This window comes from Zonotrichia leucophrys, chromosome 11 (genome assembly GCF_028769735.1).
Source record: "Zonotrichia leucophrys gambelii isolate GWCS_2022_RI chromosome 11, RI_Zleu_2.0, whole genome shotgun sequence".
Classification (NCBI taxonomy): domain Eukaryota; kingdom Metazoa; phylum Chordata; class Aves; order Passeriformes; family Passerellidae; genus Zonotrichia; species Zonotrichia leucophrys.
The window spans coordinates 10,936,585-10,956,594 of NC_088181.1; the positions used below are offsets into that span (position 1 = coordinate 10,936,585).

The window sequence follows — 20,010 nt, forward strand, 5'->3', positions numbered from 1 at the left end:
AATACTTCTGTGGTAAACAGAACTATCCTGGCCTTTTTTATTTTTCTGCACACCAGTACTAAAAAAGGTGACAATGTAATCTGCCCCAGGCAACTCTATCACCATCCACAGTAGACAGGTCATTTTCCTTTTTATCAAAGAGGAGAGTAGGTCATCACATTTTAGTACATGTTGACACCCCTGCTAGTAAAAAGAGATAAGAATTCAGTGCCCTTAAGGTGCCTTAACCTCTATTTTACGTAATACAGATATTTCACAGCTCTTACATTAAAGCCAGAAGACAGATTTGTTCCCTGAAAGAATGCACTACAAAGGTCTCAACCTTTGTGACAAGCCGATATTTTGTATTGCAGAGGGTAGAGGTGACAACAAAGCACTTCCCTTAAGGTATCTACCTCTCTTTTACTTTGGGTAATAGGATTTATTTTGTTCCTATAACATCATAGAGCATCATGGATGTTTAACCTCTCAAATACACTTGTGTGGCTTTTGAACACCTTTGGAAGTTGAAATAAAAAGCACATGGACACCTCCTGCCATCCTGAGAACCACTTCAGAAGTTTCTTTCCTTGATTAAAACATTTTGCTTTCAGCCGGGATATTCTTAATTCAGAACACAAAACAAAATAATGACACTTAACTGCTGTCATCTTTATTCACTGTGCTTTCACTTGCAAATTCTAATGTCTAAAGAAAGTTAGAAAACACTTTTATAGGGCTCCTTTTATCTTTTAAGGCAATGGGAAAAGACACCATCTCCCAATAGTTAATGAGAACTTACTTTTTATTGCATTTTATGTTAATAAACTGGTTTCTCCATATCCTTTTTATAACAGTGATAAAAAGATCTGCAGAGCAAGAGCAAAAACATTGCCAACTCTTAGTCATGACACAGACTGGACAGAATTCACAGAAGTATTTCCATTCAGAAAAATATAAAGATATGAACACACAATAAACTGCATAATGATGTCTACTTTCTTCTGCACATGAGTGTAAAATGTTACTTCAAAATAGGAAAAAAAAAAAGCAGCCTCTGGTTAGAAAGGGAATAGATATTCCACACTTCAAGCAAAAAAATAAATTTGTGGTTGAAGATTTTAAACTTTTCTTCCTCATTAACTCAACTACAAAGAGTATTAGTAACTCCCAGCAGAAATTAAACCTTCATTTGTACAGTGAAAGAAATAGTAACGTTTTTCTGAAAAGAAAAATAACATTCTTTAGTTTGAAAATAGTTGGGCCAGTTTTTGTGTTAATTTTAGTAGCTTTTTTTTAACTGTGGAGGCTGAAAAGGAGTTCTGAACTCAGAGACCATATCAACCAACACAATGACTCATCATTTAAATGCCATTTAGCTGCCTAAGGAAATGCAGTTAAATGTTTGCATATTCACACACTTCAAAAATTCAGTCCTTCAAAAAGCATATTTCTTATATATGTATATACATTACTCCAGAAAGAGGAAACATAAATCAAAACTTACTAACAGCAACTTCATGGGCAGGATAAAGAATTTAGCACATAATAGCTTTAACACGCAAAAGCAGACCACTTCATTCTGCAAAGAATTTTGCACATTTATGACACAGGTGTACATATATGTACACAAACACACATCTGAATGCATGCATTTTATACTCTATTTCAGAGTAGCCACATGTCAACGCACTGGCAAAGACTCAAAGAGTTGGGCTAATAAACAGCAACAGCATTTATTTTGAAGAGCAAGAAGACCAAAAGATCTCCATGACACAATCTAGTATTTTAGATCATGGACTCTGAACTGAGGTCTCTTGCAAATGATACTATGAGCAGAAAAAATAAAATATGGTTCAGAAAATACTCTGAGGGCAAAAATATTATGAAAATAATACATTTTTGTTTCTAGGCAATCTAACCAATAACCACTACTATGACTCTACTGTTTTTACTTAATTAGCATGATGATGTTTTGAAACTTGAAGGAAAAAAAAAAAGTAATTTTATAGCCAGTTTGCAAGATAATGCTACTTTTCTGGTTTGGAAAGAAGTCATTATGGTCATTATGAACAAGCTCTAGTGAATCTCTGGTTTTAAGATGATATTTTCTGATGCAATTTTAATATACCATTTCAATTACAAAGGAACTGATATATTTTGAGAGAAAACAGACAAGTTTCAAATCCAGTAAAATAAACTTCAGTTACAGACAGCTGTTGCCCAAATGAATAGCAAATATTCCACTAAAATTGGAAATGACACTTCCAAGCAGGAAGTAATTAAACATATTTGGTAATATATGATACAATGCATAAGTGATTTACCTACACACCAAGTTTATATTCACAATTAACCCATGAGTACAATCCTCATTTGTTAAATTAAGTACGAGGTTTATCCCAAATCTCTTTGAGATTCATCAGAAAATACATAGATATTTGTCTGTTAAATATTTTCAATGTCAAGCATTTATTACTTAGTGAATTTCAGCCTGGCTTCTCATGTTGGATTTTGATGTTCTTTTACGTGCTGTATTCTGTGCTCGAGAGAAAAATGACCATTTTATATTGCCTTTGGGTTTTTTATGATAAATTCTATTTTCTCATCAACCCTTTTAGATGGGGGGAAAAAAAAGTACCTGAAATAAACATTTCAGTCATTTTAAGTTTGCACAACTGCTTTACAAATCACACAGCCTGACCTCCTTCTATGATATTACATTACAGCAAGATCCAAAATAACATTCCAGTTTGACAGCTAACCTCAGGCACCACTGGTCTGGTATCTCGCTGCTTATACTGCTGGCTGAAAAGCTGATAGGATACGCAAGACAAGCTGAGAGTTTAACTGGCAGAGCTGTTCAAATCTAAATTGTGCTATTTGAAACTTAGACCACAGGAGACAACAGTTCACTTTTTTACCATGGCAGCAGAATCAACCTCTTGGCCCCGTGAAACTCATATGAATACATTTAGCGCGCTCAAAAAAGATCTCCCTATATTATGATCAAAGCCATATTCAACACGCATTTCTTATGCACATTCGATCGCCCTGTTGACAGTGCTGGAAGTTAAGTACTATGGACTGCTGCACATAGGTTTCAAACCTTGCTGGAGCCCAATGGCAGGCTACTTTTGACAGTGCAATAATGACAAGCACGTTGCAGGCCAATGCCCGTCACTCCCCAACACCGCGGCCTGCTCCGAGCGTTGCGCGGCAACAAAGCGGGCGGTCAAAGGTTAACTTGGAAGGAGACAGCGATGAAGGGCAACTGTCATGCACCACTGAGTACTGTGAGGCAGCAAGGAGTGGTTGTCTTCTCAAGAACATGCAAAACGTTCTCATTCTGTCCAGGCAGACACATATTTGAAGGTCCTAAATGAGACCACTGCCAATTCGCGGAGAGCCAAACTGACAGCATGCCATTCAAACTGTCTCTCTCAAATTTAGCTTTTTTTTTTTTCTTCTTATTTCAAATCACAAATGCATGCAAAGTACAGCATTAAACAGAACTCCCAGCAGTTCTTTTAAGCAAGCCACATTTGGCAGGGTAGGAAGAGTGAGGAGAAAGACATCTAAACTTTTTCCCCTCTTGTTCTTTAAATATTTAGAAGTTCAACTATTTCACAAGAAATTATTCCATTTTTTTGTATGCCTGCATTTATTTCCAAAATTACATCTGTTGTAAACCTTGTTCTAAATACTGGTGTTTCTTCCAATATTAAAAAACAGAGTCTAAAACCTTACAATTAGGTCTAATACTCAGAATTTTGATTCTGCATTTGTATATTAATATCACAATAGAAGCATATATTAAAGCATGCAAAATAAATACTCTGCATCAGTCTCTAAATATTCTAAGCATTTCTGTTATAAATGGCCCAATAACAGTATATTCTATTTGTTTAAAAGCACTGTTTTGTGTGGAGTTATGACTTGAACAGCATGATTAACAATGAAATTGCATTATTTTGCATAAAACATATACATCTTACTTTTAAACCATTGCCAGTATGTATATTTTTTTACATACATATTTAAATGATGTGATCATGGTCATGTTTGCCTCTATTAACATATAAAAGACTTCAGGAAAAATAGAAATACTTTTTTCTATTAGATAAACAGTGATGTGTCTCATCTTTCATATGAATGAATGCTTGACGCTAAATTTAATCAGGCTGACAAAGGATCATATGGGTAAGCTCTCTGTGCCCTTTTCATGAACAGTCCACCTCTCCTGCACTTACAGGGCCAAACATTGCCCTCTCACAAGGGAGCAACGTGCAAAGTGCTTGTTGCTTTCACTGGGTCACTGGCATCCTCTCGCCTGTGGCATTACTGCTCTGACCACCCTCTGTCATGGCACCAAGCCTTTAAAGACCGTAATCACAAACTGGGCTCTGCAAACAGAAGAGCACATGAACTCTCATTATTTATAAGGAATATGTTTGGATCATAAAGCATAAACCCATGTGTTTGTCACATACACAGACAGAGCACAAACTCCTTTAGATAGGCATTACATTGGTGTGTTCTATTGCACAAGTCATAATATCAACACTCATCAAATCACAGAAACCACAGATAATGACCAATCTACTGTTCTGATGACACTGCATTACTTTCAGTTAGCCAGAACCATAAAGCTATAATTCAACTTTTTTGGACTGAATAACAAATTTCAAAGCTTTTCTACATAGGCAAAATGGTCCTAGGTAAAGCAGAAATTGTAAATTTGGGGAAGGATCATCAATGTGACAACACCACTTTGTGAACTAGACCATGGCAGTAAGTGCCAAAGGCAGCCTTTTCTTAAACACCTCCAGGGATGGTGATTCCACCACCTCCAACGCCCAATCACTCTTTCTGTGAAGAAATACCTCAGTAACATAAGGCATTTTTAAAACAGTTCAGGGAGGGCTGACCCATACCTACAGTTCATCACAATGGTTTAAGCTATAACACCACTAAGAACTTTGCCATATACTCTCATCAGGCACAACTTGCTACAGTCAAGTGATTACAAAAAGTTTTCTAAAGTACCAGTTCCCAAGATCAGAAAATTTCCTACAAGTTTCAACAATACTGGAGAAAAGCTTATGGAATCTAACTTCAAAATATTAATATCAAGAATGCAAAGAAACTCAGAAGAAGAAAGCCTTTTAAAAGTAATTCCCCATGGCACACTCAAGCAAAACAGGCATCCAGGAATACGAGCTTTAACTAATTCAAGTAAAAGATTTTTGAAGTTTTTTTAAAATGGAATACAAGACTGTGAAATAAAAACATTGTCTGTACTCATAATCTGCTTTTATTTCATTCATGCCTATTTATAAATGCTTTCCATAAACACTTCCTACTGAACCAAGATTGATAGTGTCCATATGAATATATCACGGACTATTTTCCTGGACAGCAGCATCAGAGGCTCAAGAAATGACAGCCAGCACGTACCAGATGGTCCCAAGCTTGACAATGCAGAAGCTTTAATGGTTTCTGTTTTAAAGAATGAGGGAAGTCTACACAAACCAACAGTTGTTCCTGTAGTTTTCCTCAACTACCACCTTCTGCATGAAGTTTAAATAGAAACAAACCACCAGTATGGGACCCATTTTGCATTTCACGTGCCAGAGGCGAGAAAGCAGAACACTGAACATCCATAAAAGACAACTGACTACTGAAGTAATCATCACAGTAAAACATCCAAACCAAAACAGTTTCCCTTCCCCATTACCACAGATGCAGAGAACCGCATAACTGATTGAACCCATCTTATTCTAAATAACTGACATGGGAATGGCTGGAAAGTGGGGAACAGAACTGCGTTTTGATCTTACCTCCTGTCAAGTCATTTACATTATACTCAACAAATGCAGTATCTGAAATAACAAATTTAGTAAAAAGTTACTTTTTGGCTCCTACATGGATAGAAGACAGAATTGGATTTTTTTACAAGTCCTCAATAGCTGCAGCACATGAAAAAAATGTTCTTCCACATTTTAGAAAACATCCAGGCTTACAGAAACAGTTCCAAACTGATCAGAGATTTTGCATAATTTCTGGTGGTTTTATATTATATGCTAAAATATATGGTCTTACATGGTCTCAGAATACACAATAAAATATTTTACTTGAAATTAATCTAATTGGAACACCTTTCCACTTTTTTTTTTTTGCAGAAATGTCTTGCAACAGTGATATGTTTGACAAATGTTCATTTTTTTTAAAACAGCTCATTAAGAATTTCTCTTTAGACTGTGACTCTAAGTAACTTTTCCAACTCAGAAAGATGGTCATTTTCCTGATGTTTATGTGTACTGTTTACAATGAAGGCCCCAAAACCAATTTCTCCTACCTAACATCATTAGACTAAATAGTTTGTTCTGGTTTTATTCAGTAACTACATACATACATACACATCATAGCTCAGTTCAGTGTTTTACTAACTGCAGTTGTTTGCCATCACATGGTTAAGATATCAGACAATGAAATATTTCCTATAAGCACAAGAGCATCATTACCTGCTGCACTGACATAATTTAAACTAGAAGCAAGCACAGCATAGAATCTGAAGATTTTTCCAGATCCTGAGTGCACTTTCAAAATCAGTGAGATTGGGCTTTTAAAGACCTTTAACTGCTTGCAAAAATCCTACCTATTTCCACTTGAGTAAAAAAGTCCTACTAAATGTGCATTTGAACATGTATTTTACCAGTTAAAATTATACCAGTTAGAATGATATCTATGTGTATGGGTTTACATGGCAGTAATAGTAGTGTTTTCCAATCCAAAAGTTGCTTAAACTTTTTAGAGATGAAAACCTTTATTTGATCTTCACCTCCTTTTTTTCCCCCCCATAAACGTACACAGGGTATGTACAATCATGATCTATCACTGGGAGAACGCAGTTCATTAAATTTCTGCACGCAGAGGACAGAATATCCATGAGATGTGGGAGATCTTAAGTAAAATCTTAAGCCAGCAAAGAATGGAATCTCTTAATATTATGAGGTGTTTGATTTCAATACAGTTTTAAACCTTAGAACAGGATCAACAATGTATTTTAATCAGGTACCTTTTCAAGTATTCACTGCATGAAGTACCAGTTGCCTGAGGGTTATGAAATAATACTAAAAACTTTATAATCATTCATTGATTTAGTTTTGAGCATAGTATATCATTTGAATCCAATGGGAACATAAAGAGCTATTTGTGAGGTCAACCACAGTACAGACAGAGGCTGACATGATATCGATGGCAAGGTGGAAAGAAATTGCCAAATACAGCAGATCAATACCTCGTTTCACTGTTACACCCTTCTGCAGACATAAAATATCTATCTTTACAGCTACGAAAATAATAATAATGAAAGTGGGAGATAAATGCTTCCCTCAAGGTAAACTATTTGATTAGCTGAGGGCAAAGGTGACAAGAGCAGTTACACTAAAGTAACTTTACAGTCTTAAATAAAAATGGTGGGAAGAGCAGCAGATAAAAGGGCAAAATGAAGCTGAACAAGTTCTAGGAGGTAAAGATGTAATTCTTTTGGAAATTGGGGTAGCATGTATACAAAGGCAAAAAACTGCTAAGCTAAATAAGGTAGAACAGAGTTTCTTCCCATAATCAGACTCCAATAAATAATCACAACTGTTTTGAAATTACAGCACTATAATTTTCTATCCAGAAAGCTTCAAATATATGCTTAATCTGGGCCATACTTTAAAAGCCAATAAATGCTCATAGCCATGTTTTGCACTCCACTGGAGAACCTAACAGAATACAGTAAAACACCACAGTGCTTTTCAGCCTTGCCTGGAGGAAAGAGGATCATCTGATATTTTGGATGCTCTTGGTCATCACAGGTAATTAAATAATTTAAGAAACTGATAAATTATTAAAAGCATGACAGCCCAACCCTGCTTTGGCTGAAGGCTGCATAAGTTTGATCATCAACTGCAAGGGAATAGAAACAAGCTTTAGGCAATCACTGTTTGACCTGTCTAAGCTTCACTAACCTGGGTCAGCTGAAACTGAATCTTCTCTGATGTAAAAGAAAAAAAGTATGATAATTATTCATCAAATGTTTTCAAAATCTAAAAATAAAATTGGAAGTAGGCCCTGTACTGCACCTCCAGTAGAGACGTTTCACTACAGATTTATTTAAAAAATGCTAATTTCCATCTGAAACTTTTAAGATTATAAACTCAGTTCAGAACCAGAACACTAAAGGGTTTGGGTGGCTACCCAGCTTTCTGAAACTGAATCATGTGCAAACAAGCTTCTCAAGACTTCTCTTTAGAAATATATCAATTCAAACCCCAAAATTCAATTCACATGAAGTTTTCTTTTTCTACAGAAAACAGGAAGGATTTTCAAAACCTACTTTTCCTCATTTCTGCGGGTAAATTTAATTTTCCTGAATGCTATGGAAATATTTGAAAAATAATGTAAAGAACTATCACCACCTTTTTACAAATTCATGTCTAACACTGGATTTTTAAATGACTGTTTTCTTTGTCTCAGTGTTGCTGCTTGAGAACATACTGATGTTTAATAACAGTCTAGGCTTGAAAACTAGAGGAAAGAGGCTGCTCAACAGGGAAAGTGGAATTTAGCAAGAACCATATACCGTGTTCATATTCTTCCTTAGAATAGAGGGGGAAATGTAGTGTTCTGAGGCAGACAAGGAATCCAAATTCCTCTAAAGGTATTGATACTCCAATACCTTTTAGGAACTGTGAAGTCTCTCCAAATGATACAAGTTTAATTGGTGATAGTGAAGAAATAAAGCAGAGGGATAATTAGATAGATAAAAATACTGTTTTACCAGAGTAAAAATCTAATTTAGACAACAAAAATTTTCTACAATGCATGGCCTATCAGAGTGTCTCAAATAAACAACCAGTGGGGCAGCTTGCCCCACTTCTAGGATGCTCCTTGCCCACCATGAGCTGGCAGGACACCCACAGCAGAAAGGTCAGGGTTTATGGAACCATCTCCCACACTCAGGTCCCACAGGGGGTCCTGCACTGGGAACAGCAACTGCACTGAGGCTGGGAGAGTTAGAGATGTGAACATCTATTTCAAACACACAAGACTATGAAAAAATAGACAAAACAGAGGAAAAAAAAATTTTAAAAAATGAAAAGAAGCCTTCCCATATTCAGAACGGGGACACGCACAGCTCGCCATACAACTCTCTCATGTAGTGGACCACCAGGACAGAAGTAAACTGAAGACTTCAGACCCCTGGCACTGAACTCTCCTTTCACTGCTCCCATCCATAAGAGCCTCCCAGGCCATCATCCACATCCCCCATCCATTTGTGTTTTGAGCAGCCATTCTCCTCACACCCTTAGCTCCAAGATCTTTGTAGATTTCAATATGTGAAGTATAGATCTGTCCTTATTTACAGCAAAAAACAAGTGACTGAGTGTAAAACAACGTTTAATAAATCTGCAGAGCCTAAAGTACCAATATAATTCCGAGCAGGAAGATAGACATGCACTTCTTAATTAAGTGGGTGATGTTCTAGTTAAAACAAAAAGACAACCCTGGGCCATAGCTGAGATTAAGCACATTCTCTTGCAAAGGAAGCTCTGACTATTATCGATGTAAAGGCTTTAAATCACAAAAAATAAACCATCTAATAGTCTGTATTCAATAGTAAGTAGAAAGTCAGGACACAGACTGATTTGGATTAACACATTTTCAGTTATAACAAGTAATTTTACAGAGGATTAGTATCTTGATGGTCTGATCAATACTAGGCACTGCTGCTATTACAGATGAAGAGAAAATTACCCCTCCAGTAATAAAGTGTGTGTCTCGGTTCTCCTTCATTTGCCGAGTCCATTACTGTAATGGTTCCAGCATTAGCAGCTGAGGCAATTTAAACAGCAGGAATGTGATGAATTTAAAAGCAAGAAACATTTGCCACTCATTCTTTCTTGTATTTTATTCTGCATATGCAAGGCTTCTACCTGACCGTTTCCAATATACAAATCATGTGTTATGTGACTATCAACACTATTTCTTAATTATTGTCCCATTAATAATGGGAAGGTCCAATAATGTGATTACCACAAAAATTGCTACTGGCATATTGGTTGCTGATTCTGCTAAAACTTGCACACCATTTACCTAAGCAGAAATATGACATGACAAGAAGCTTATTTAACTGCATCTAAGCTGTTTCATTAATTTTCCTAAATACAATTTCTAAAAGAATCTAATCTGTCAATTAGAAAATTTTGTTTTCTTTGGTTCTTTTTAATAATATTTTTTATCTAAAGAGGTAGAACAATCACCAGAAACAATAAATCATTGTAATATTAGAACAAACCATGGTAACAATAGTTAAAGTTTTTATACTTCATTGTATGGTATGGGCACCATCATTCAGCTTTAATTCTAAAACCAAACCTTAATCATTCTTTGAAGTGCTTTGAGAATACTAGTCTAATTTTCCTTGAGCATTAATATGTTGAAGCAACCTGTTTTACCTTGTAAAGATGTATTATTTTGCAGGCAGCAAAAATGAGGATGATGCAGGAAATATGACCTTCAATGATATCTCAGACAAAACTCAGTATATTCCCTTTTTCTCCTTGTAAATAAAATACATACAAAGCTTTGTCTTATTTAAAGCTTTATATTTCCTAGCCACTTTGTCCAACATGTCTCACAAATGTGATACTGAATATGAATATCTTTGTAAAAGCTCTTGTGAATATTCAGATATGTGCACATTGATGCATTTATTATTTGTACAGCAATAAATTTATTGGACTGGGGTCCCAGCTGTGCTTGGAGCTGTACAAACACAACAGTAGTGTCTGTGGAATACATTCTCTGCAGTCAGTATTCACAGTAATGTAAATTAGCATAAACAGCTACATAAGGTAATTGTGAACTGGCTTTAGTGGTTTATTCCAAAGAACCATCAAGGCAATACCTTTACTTTAAAAGAAAATAATACTCCACACTAGCTGAGTATTCTCTCTTTCACCTGGTAATGGCACCTGGTAATGGGTGTTAACATGCAGGATACAGGAAATAACCAGAACTTGGCCCCTCTCATACTGAAACTTACTTTAAAAAATCCATTTTTAATAAATAAGTCACAAGAACATTAAGTCTTACATTAAATAATAACTTTTTAAACTCATCAATCCAGATAATAAACATTCTAAAAGCAAAAAGCTTTCTTCCCAAGCCTAAAAGGAGCAAATTGCCTACTTAGATCACCAGATAGGAAGTTCTTTTGGTTTCACTTTGAACATTTCACATTTGTACATTTCTACACCCAGTGAAAAAGAAGTGACCAACAGTGTGAAGAAAAAATACTCAAAATAACTATAAACTGTATTAATTAAGATGAAATTCTAAGCTGAAACAAACAAGCATGAACAATCCCACAACAGACTGTTTCACAAAAATGCCTTTTGAGCTAATGAGCAACATCTACTCTAACAGTTCTGGTTTTATGCACAGAAGTAATATTTGCTATGGGAAAGACAGAGTAGTTGATGCCTTGCAACAGCTCCAAAGGTATCTTTAGAAACTTCAGAGTAGTTGTGTTTTGCTGTCCACTTAAGACTCACAGAAATATTCTACAGGACATTAGCATGCCCCATGTGGTGTTTAGAACAGAGGAGTAGTTGACTTCTGGCTATGGTTTTCCTACTTTTTTTCAGATCCTCTTCCCAAGAATGAGTTTGCATCCTCCTCCTCTTGTCTTGGAACACCAACTACAAGGACAAACAATTTCATTTCTGCTACACATTTAATCTTACTCAACCCAACTGAGTGATCTGCAAAGTGGAAATTGCTGTATGACAGCACTGCACTCTACAGAACTTCTACCACATGTACTTGGAACAGAAATGTTCTTCTATAACAGCATAAATCAAAACTTGCTATATAGAAGAAAAAACTTGCTATATACAAGAAAATTCGAGCCAGAGAAAAGTTTATCACATATAAGAAACATACTACATAATTACAAAGCAAAAGCCAATCAGTGGGATTCTGACAGACAGCATTTAACTGTACACAATTACAGCAAAACAAGAGCTTTTATTCAGGATTTAATTCTGGAAAACAAGAGACTTTGCCAGAAGACACATAATCCAAACCAGCTTCTTTACCCAACCACTTCCCTCTCAGTAGTAGGCCTCATAAATCTTAGTCTCCAGAAGAGGTTGGGTTAACCTCACTAATATTCGGTTTGCTAAAAAATATTTTAATCAGTACCTAAATGGAAGTCTTGGCAGAACTGTCACAATAAAGACACTGTTCCTTTGTCTTCAGCATTTCTCAGGTGATCAACATAAGCTAGGATGGCTAAACCAAGGACTAAAGGGTGACTTGACACATTGCCAGGAGCCCAGAGATTACATCTCCAATTAAGTTGCAGAAAACAATCAGTATGAGCATGCTTCCATGGGAAAAAAAACCCACCCACATTCCTTCTAGCATATCCCCTCCTTTTCTCATTGCTGCCTTCTCCTTTGGCAGCCTTTATTCGAAGACATTCTATAGGCTCATTTTGCTTCACTTTCAATAAACTCAGCTTCTCTCAAGTAGTACCCAGCTTACCACATCCCTCTAAGGCATTCTATAAGTATTGACACCTTTAAACACTCTGTAAGAATCTTTTATCTTTCATTCCTCTCTGTCTGTGCACCCACAACATCCAGTTGTGTCTACAGCAGTACTTTTGCACTTAACCTCAAGTTTTTCTCATACATTGTTCCTGACATCTCTTCAAGTGCCTTTCCTCCTACAGCCTTTGCCAATTTCGTTCACAGCTCCATCCTTTCACCCCTCACAGGTATCCCTGAGCTATTATATTATCAAGGGCCATTATTCTCCTAATGCAAATGAATCTCAAATACATTCAAGAAGACCCATTGACAAGACAAAGGCCCTTGGATGGACAGCACAAATGTACAGGCTAAACCAGTTATGGGTTGAGGTTTTTTCTGCAACGTATTGGATGGGACATCTGCATATGTTTTGACATAAATGGAAAGGGGAGAACACAAATGTAACACTGAAACTGCTGTCCCTCGGTAACTTGGGATAGCAGAAAGACAAATTACAAAATGCCCAGGTAGTTCTTAAGGAGTTGTTATGAAACTTACTAGGGCAAAGAGGCCCTCAAGTTTTCTAGTAAAATACTTAGTTGGAAACTTACATCAGAGCTTTTCCCTGCCTTTGCGGGGAACAGTATATTTAATAGTGCAGAATAAATTAACAGCAATACCAAAACCAGCATGGTCCCTGTTCAGGTGTCTGAGATTAGCATTTTCAATGGTATTTTCTAAATTTATATGGAATTAGCCTTCCTTTCACTAACACCTCTATTATTAGTACCGTGTTTTCAAACAAGTCACTTACTGGTTCTCAATACTACTGTTTTGTAAACAAAACCAGCACAAGTACAACAACCATCAAGAGCTGAAGTAAAATATTGCACAATGTAGTAAAACAGGCCTTTCAAATGTTTGCCTGAAACAGCAACCATTCAGCACTCCTGTTTGCTTCCACAGACAGTGAAATAGCATCTTCAGTGTAAGCATGGAACAGCATTGCATCTAAACACCTGAACAAGAAAAGAAACATTATAAAGCTCGGGCGGCATAAGAGATTTAAAAATATTTCTTTAGATCAGGCTTCGTGTAGAGTACTTTTAAATTTAAGAATGAAGGGCAGGTACACAGTGCATCATCTCACTGTGAATGTTTCGACAAAAACACATGGTCCTTGCATCATTTTCGTCATATACCACAGAACTCTCTTTTAAACTGAAATATCGTGCCCACATGGCACACGCCTTTACCAATTGCTCCTGTTAACGCTGTACGAGGTGCCCCCCACTCAGGGGAGAGGGATCGGGCATTTCCAGCTCGAGCAGAGCCCACAGCCCGGACAGCCCGGGGCGGTGCTGGGCACACGCGGCCGTGCGGAGCTCACCCCGGGGCCGGGGCTCCCGCCTTCTCACAATGAACTTCACGGCGGCCTCGCAGTCCCGTCGCTCGGGGCTCCAGCACTGGAGCTACCGGAGCCCCGGGGGCTCAGCCCCGCACAGCCCCACGAGCGGCGGAGAGCGCTGGCCACGGGCACACACGCTGCTCGGGCTGCGGAGAGCAGGAAGCAAATGGAAGGTACCTTCAGCTCTTTCTCCCGCTCCCCTGCTCTCCTCTTCATGGTGCCGCCTTAGCCGTCCACCCAAAGCGGAGCGGCACTGCGAGAGCCCCGCGCAGCTCCGCCGGCAGCGGCCGCACCGCAGCTCCGCGGGCAGTGCGCGGCTCCGCCCCGAACTTCAAGTCCCGGCAGGCCCAGGGCGGCCCGGAAGGGGAAGGGCCCGGTTGGCAGCGGCGGCCGCTGCCAACGGAGCGCTCGGGAGCTCGGGGCTGGTGGGGGCTGTGAGTACGGGGGGAGCTTCTCCTCCTCCGGGCACGGAGCGGGGCGCTGGAGCTGCCCGCGGCTGTGGCGCCGCGTCCTGCAGCGGGCGGTCCCCAGCGGGGCTGGCGGGACCAGCGGGACTGCGGGCGGCGGTTCCAGAGCCGAGCGGCTCCTCCTCGCTCGGTGCCCGTGGGAAGAGGCCGGAGCCTCAGCGTTTGGTTCAGAGGAGCCCTGTAGGCCTGTGTTCGTACCGGGCAGGGCCGCTGGGCTGAAGCGGGAGCTGGGCTCCTGTGCCCGGGGGAGCTCGGACCGGGCGCTGTAGGCGTTCCTCCAGGAGGCGAGCGCTGCCTTCCCTGCGGGCCTGCCCCTTCAGCTCCGTCTGGCACTGCCGCAACTGGCGCGGCTCAATCACAACTGGGAAGCTTTGTACAGTATGTGGAAGGCAAGACACGGTTGTTTGGATTTTTCTATGTTGAAGTAGAACTTACAGGTCTGAGAGATGTTTCTTCCCATAGGATGTTGTGATCCCATTTCCTAACATCTTCCATGTTTTCTGTCCTTTTTTTCTCTGTCTGCCTCCCAAAACGCACAGCACTGCAACGCGTGATATTTGAAAGGTGGTATGTGTGTGTATTCCTACCAGATAATAAATGAGATTTTTCTGGGTTACAAGACCAATAAAGTGCAAACATGTACATTGTAAAGACTCAATAGAGGAAGAACATCGGCGGGGAATACATTATGATAAGCTAAGATAGGTGGGTGGTCCCTCCCACCTCCTTTTTTTAAATTCCCTCTACCAAGGAAGTGGAGTAGGATTTTGTAACAAAAGGATCATCTTGGCCATGTCTGACGCTCAAATTCAAAAACCATGTTGAAACAATTAAGTTGTAATTCTTCTGCTTTCACTAGAACCCCTCACTGCAAGTCACCTATTTCCCCATTGACTGAGAACTTTCAAAAGATTAAGTAATCCCTGCTCAGTTTTGCTACCTTTGAATGATGTTGGTACAAAAGCACACTACTGTGAGTTGTATAGGAATCTGGACCTAAAGCATGAGCTTTGATAAGTATTAATTTTATTAGTGTCAGACTTGTATAGCAGTGCAAAGTTGTGTGCAGTTCTTTGTTGTAAATTTTCAGCTACAGGTAGAACCACTTTTGTAGGTAGTGAAGTGTGTAAGAGAGTTACAGTTTCTTTAACTTTAGTAGTTAACATTGAAAATTCTTGCTTATACCTCACCTGAAGTTCTTACAGGTCCCCAGAGATAAGGGGAATATTCCTCTCTTTGTACACTGAGCTCTCTAGTTTTGAGAAACAATCTGTGCTGAAGTGATTGTAGGGTATTCTTTCTTGGAAATAAAGCCTGGTTTAAGTTCTGGAGGTTGAGGATGGCATGTGGATCTGTCCAGATGCAAATACAAATTTATATCTCTCTCACTTTGTTATGCTTTCTTTGAGGAAATGCTGCACTTTTAAGTACCATAACTTTTGTAGCAATGTTGCTGTGCAGTTTTGTCAGATGTAATCACTTTGGAAATGCTTTCAAAAATAATACACAATGCCATGGAGAAATTTCATATGCTTTTAGAAATAACGCTGGAACTGGACTGCAAGGAAAAGTAATTTTGTTTAAGTGTTTGTGATTGACACTCAGATAATATTCAAAGAGGAGCTGTAACATATGTAACACATGCTTTGATGTTTGAAGTGTCCTCTCTCAAAGCAGCAGCATAACTGGTGGTTATTAGTGATTATTAAAGACATGGGTATGTTACTAATCAGGCAACTAAGTTACCAAGCCAAATTCTAAATCTGTAATTATATTTGGCCTCCTTAAAACGAGGAGACATGTTTGTACTATTTCTGTCGAAAACCACTGTATCTGATAAAACCAATTAATATGGTTGGTTTTTTCTTTTTCTGTGGCCCATGACAGAAAAGATAGCTGAATGCTTAGTTTCTGACACTTTGTAATGGAAATGAAACAATTCTTCCTCTTCCTTTTGAAAATTTGACCTTCTAAGTTTTCAGGACAGTTTAGATTTGAAGTTTCTTTATTTTGTCACTTCAAATCATGTCATGTTGCCAGTTAAAATTGGCTTTGTGTGCATCTCTGCTGTGTTAGTTTGCTTACAGCTCAAGTATATCTGTGGTTTTGCTGCAGCCAGTAATGGATTACTACTGACAAAAGTTGTTTGTTTATTTGAGTGACAAGCATGTGTTCTTTTGTCTCTGGTTTTAAGTGAGTAGATTTCTCTCACACTGAAGATAACAGGCAGGTATCCATAGTAAAGTTTCTTCAGCAAACAGTGAAAGCCAGTGGTGTTTGTCCGTGCCTGTTACTGTTCTGGAGTTTTTGAAGCCTGATTTTGATAGATCACAAACATTGTGGAGCTGATAAAATACTTGTTTAGCTCTTGAGGCCCAAAAAAGCCTCTGTCATTTTTAATTTGTGAAAGCAAGGACAACTACATTCAAGAAAGATGTACAGTGGTATCTGCTCCTTGCTACCATCATGAACCAAATTCAGCTGATCCTCTGGAGGTAAAATGTCTGTTTCCCTTTGATCTCAGTTGCTGTAGCCATACTGGTACAGGGACATAAAACAGTAACCACAATAATGAACCTAGACCTGAGTGAAGCCAGTGATGGCAGATAGAGCTAATTTAACAAATGACAAAGAAGTTTGGAGGATTTGGTAAGAGCAAAAAGCACCAAGGATGCTGAGGAACTGGATTCCAGTGGATATGTGTTTGCATTGCCAATTGTGCCATTGGCTGAGTGGTGTGGACATCAACATCCCAGAGAAGTATTCTCTGTCACTGCCAACATTGAAACTGCAACCATATTGCAAATCTACAACTGTAGATCAGTTCACTTCTATGGTCATGATAAGGAAACATTTGTTCCACATGGAAGAAAAATGTGTTCCTGTTTATTCATAAACAGTGAAGTCTGGAAATAATATTTTATCATAAATTTTAGTGATGAAAAAACCAGAAGATTAAAAGCAAGACTGACTTGTTGGAAACTAAATTTCCATTAATCCCTTTTGTTTCTTTAGAACAAAGCCATAAGGAGAGTTATTTATGATGGAAGAAAAAGCTTAGGCAGCACTTTTGATTATGATTGAATTAACAGATATTTCATGGGCTGTCTGTTGATTGTACCAAGTTGCTTCTGCCCTCTGATGCAAATCTCTGGTAGCATCATTGTTCATTTCCCAGTGCTTTCCTAGATGGTTCTGGATTGACTGAGAATTTATATCACCTGAGGAGTGTAACAATGGTTTTGGGGATAAGACTGTCAAAAGGACTTCATGTCTCTCTTTTTCCTGTTGTTTCAGCATTATTTGACTCAGTGACCAACATGTAATTTTCTGCACCAGAAGACAAGAAGGAAACAGCAGTTGTTAAGAAGTATGTTCATATATTACACCAAAACAAATGTCGTACTTTTTCACATTAATACTTTCCTAATCTCACTTTGTCGTGTAGCTAAGCTTTCTGTTGCTACAAGATAGAAACGTGTTCAGATTTATGGGAATCATTCATAGGAGACTTTCTGTCTTAAAAAGTAATTTCTTGTATGACAGTGATTGAAAGAAGACAGGGAGAATGCCAGACAACACTGGAATGCCTTCATGACCCCCAGCACCTGTTTTAAAGAGTTCCATTCAAAATATGGAAGATGGCATTACTCATCTACCATTCAATGCCTTAAGCTTTTACCTCTCTTAATTTTAAATAACCCAACTAAACAAAAAACCCACAGGTCCCCTTCCCACATCCACTTGGAAATATGGCCTTAGCCCAAAGATTCCTGAAAACAACAGAGCTAGAACTTAAAAAGCTATTTGTACATATATTAAATAGAATTGGAGGTATTGCTCAATAACGGTGTATCTTGTGAATGGATTGACACTGCCATAAAATTGAGAACTTCAGAGTTTAGATTGCAGTCTAGCTGAAATACTATTCAGAAGTCTGTCATTTCAGTGAATCTGCCATAACTTTTGCCTTCATTTCATATGGTGTATTGTTCTAGTCTCAGTTTAAATAACAGATGAAGAGGAATTTCATTTGAATTTTGTTATCCCTAGATAAGCCATGCCTGCTGCAGCTGATGTAACTGTGGGGGACCTGCCTGTGAGACATACAGGTCTAACTCCAGCTGGAACTGAAGGATTACAAGGTTTGTACCAGCTGCTATTTATTACAGCTACAGACTTTGATCAGTGGCTTCTTTAGTTTCTTTCTAAAAATGTTTCTGATGTTGCCACTCACAAAATTAAGTTCAAATACCATTCAAAATCTGGGTTAAATTGTGAAAGATGCTGTGACCCATTCTATGTTCAAGTTGCTTGTTATAAGAGGGGAGTTGCTATGAGATGGTAAAAACTGAAAATGTCATTGAGCTGTAACATTCATACTTCCAGAAGAAAAGAGGATTTTTTTGCTGAACCAAGGACAAGGCCAGATCAATTTCACAAAATGGGAACCAAAAGTATTATGCAATTCTGCTATGTCACTCAGCTGCTATTAGAATGGAACAACTGGGCTCAGTCTTGTATCTGAGTAAATTTACAGAATTATGAGTTATTATTTTCAAGCTTCAAGATACTATGTTAACTTTGGAACAGATTAGAAAAAATCCCTTAGGTAATCCTTATTTTGAGATAGCATATTTGGCAGAACCTGGTTACTTGGTAAACTGTTACCTTTGTGTTGTCTAGTATGAAAACAGGTCACTGTATAATTTTAATTGCTTTTTTTTAATCTGTAAGAGGAAGGAAAAAGGAAGTGATTAAAATGACTATAAATCCAAAAAAATTAACAGACGCATACAAGTGTAAAATATAAAATTACTTGAAAAGTTGGGAGGGACTCAGTATTTCATAATGAGTTTTGACTTTGAGCTACATGTTGTTGAATGTATTGAAGGTAATTTAAAGTTGTCTTGGTTTGGATAGAATCATGAACTGCACAGAATATGAAAGCTCAATGAGCCAGGTAACAAACCAGCCAAGAAGAACTGGAGGACAGGTTTCCTCATGTACATGATGATCACATCTTACTCCAGCAGCATAAAAATGAGCAAGAGGAAAAAACTAAAAGGTATGGGGGTTAATACTTTTATTTTAGCTTACAGTAATATTTTTGCCCTTTAAAACAAATTGAAAATGTGATTTCTCTCAGAGCACTTTTTAAAGCAGTAGCAAAAATCGCTCTTTGAAATAAATTATTTTTAATTTCTGGTTATGTCTGTATGTATGTCTTTGTGGTGGACTGTATTAGATCTCCCTGCAGTGAGCTGCAGTGCTGTCTGTCACTTTGGACCTGATACCTTGTGCTCAGAGCTATGCTGTTAGAGTGTTCTGGGAACTGTAGAAGAGGCTATGGAAGCCTAATGATTCATTAGGAATTTCATTCTAGAATCAAAGTTGTCTATACAGTGAGATTCCACCTCTGTTATTAAACTCAGTGCTGTGCTGGCAAACCAGTATGGGCTCAGCAGAAGTGTTCATGGTATTACTGAATTACAGGAGGGCTGATTAATCCAAAAGCACTGTGACTGTGCTCACATTGTGCTGTACTTAAAAAAGT

General features: G+C 38.2%; 1 protein-coding gene and 1 long non-coding RNA gene across 11 annotated transcripts in view; one reads left to right on the forward strand and one right to left on the reverse strand.

The window, feature by feature from the left end:
- The window catches only part of FTO (FTO alpha-ketoglutarate dependent dioxygenase), a 227,171-nt gene extending 212,873 nt beyond the window's left edge, over nucleotides 1-14,298 (reverse strand). For 5 of the 7 annotated variants that reach the window (XR_010441656.1, XM_064722837.1, XM_064722840.1 and 2 more), the window contains exon 1: nucleotides 14,164-14,291. Coding sequence is in view for 5 of the 7 variants with exons in the window: in XM_064722837.1 (XP_064578907.1) it covers nucleotides 14,164-14,202 (39 nt within the window). In the remaining 2 variants the exon portion in view is untranslated. Of the gene's footprint in view, nucleotides 1-14,163 lie in introns of all 7 variants that reach the window. The other 2 variants (XM_064722834.1, XM_064722835.1) reach the window with 2 other exon arrangements.
- Nucleotides 14,299-14,386: 88 nt separating this feature from the next.
- Nucleotides 14,387-20,010, forward strand: part of LOC135452722 (uncharacterized) — a 47,035-nt gene continuing 41,411 nt past the window's right edge. For 2 of the 4 annotated variants that reach the window (XR_010441681.1, XR_010441682.1), the window contains exons 1-4: nucleotides 14,387-14,842; nucleotides 17,751-17,823; nucleotides 18,507-18,598; nucleotides 19,377-19,521. This is a non-coding gene — a long non-coding RNA (uncharacterized LOC135452722). Of the gene's footprint in view, nucleotides 14,891-14,928; nucleotides 15,159-17,750; nucleotides 17,824-18,506; nucleotides 18,599-19,376; nucleotides 19,522-20,010 lie in introns of those variants that run through there. The other 2 variants (XR_010441683.1, XR_010441684.1) reach the window with 2 other exon arrangements.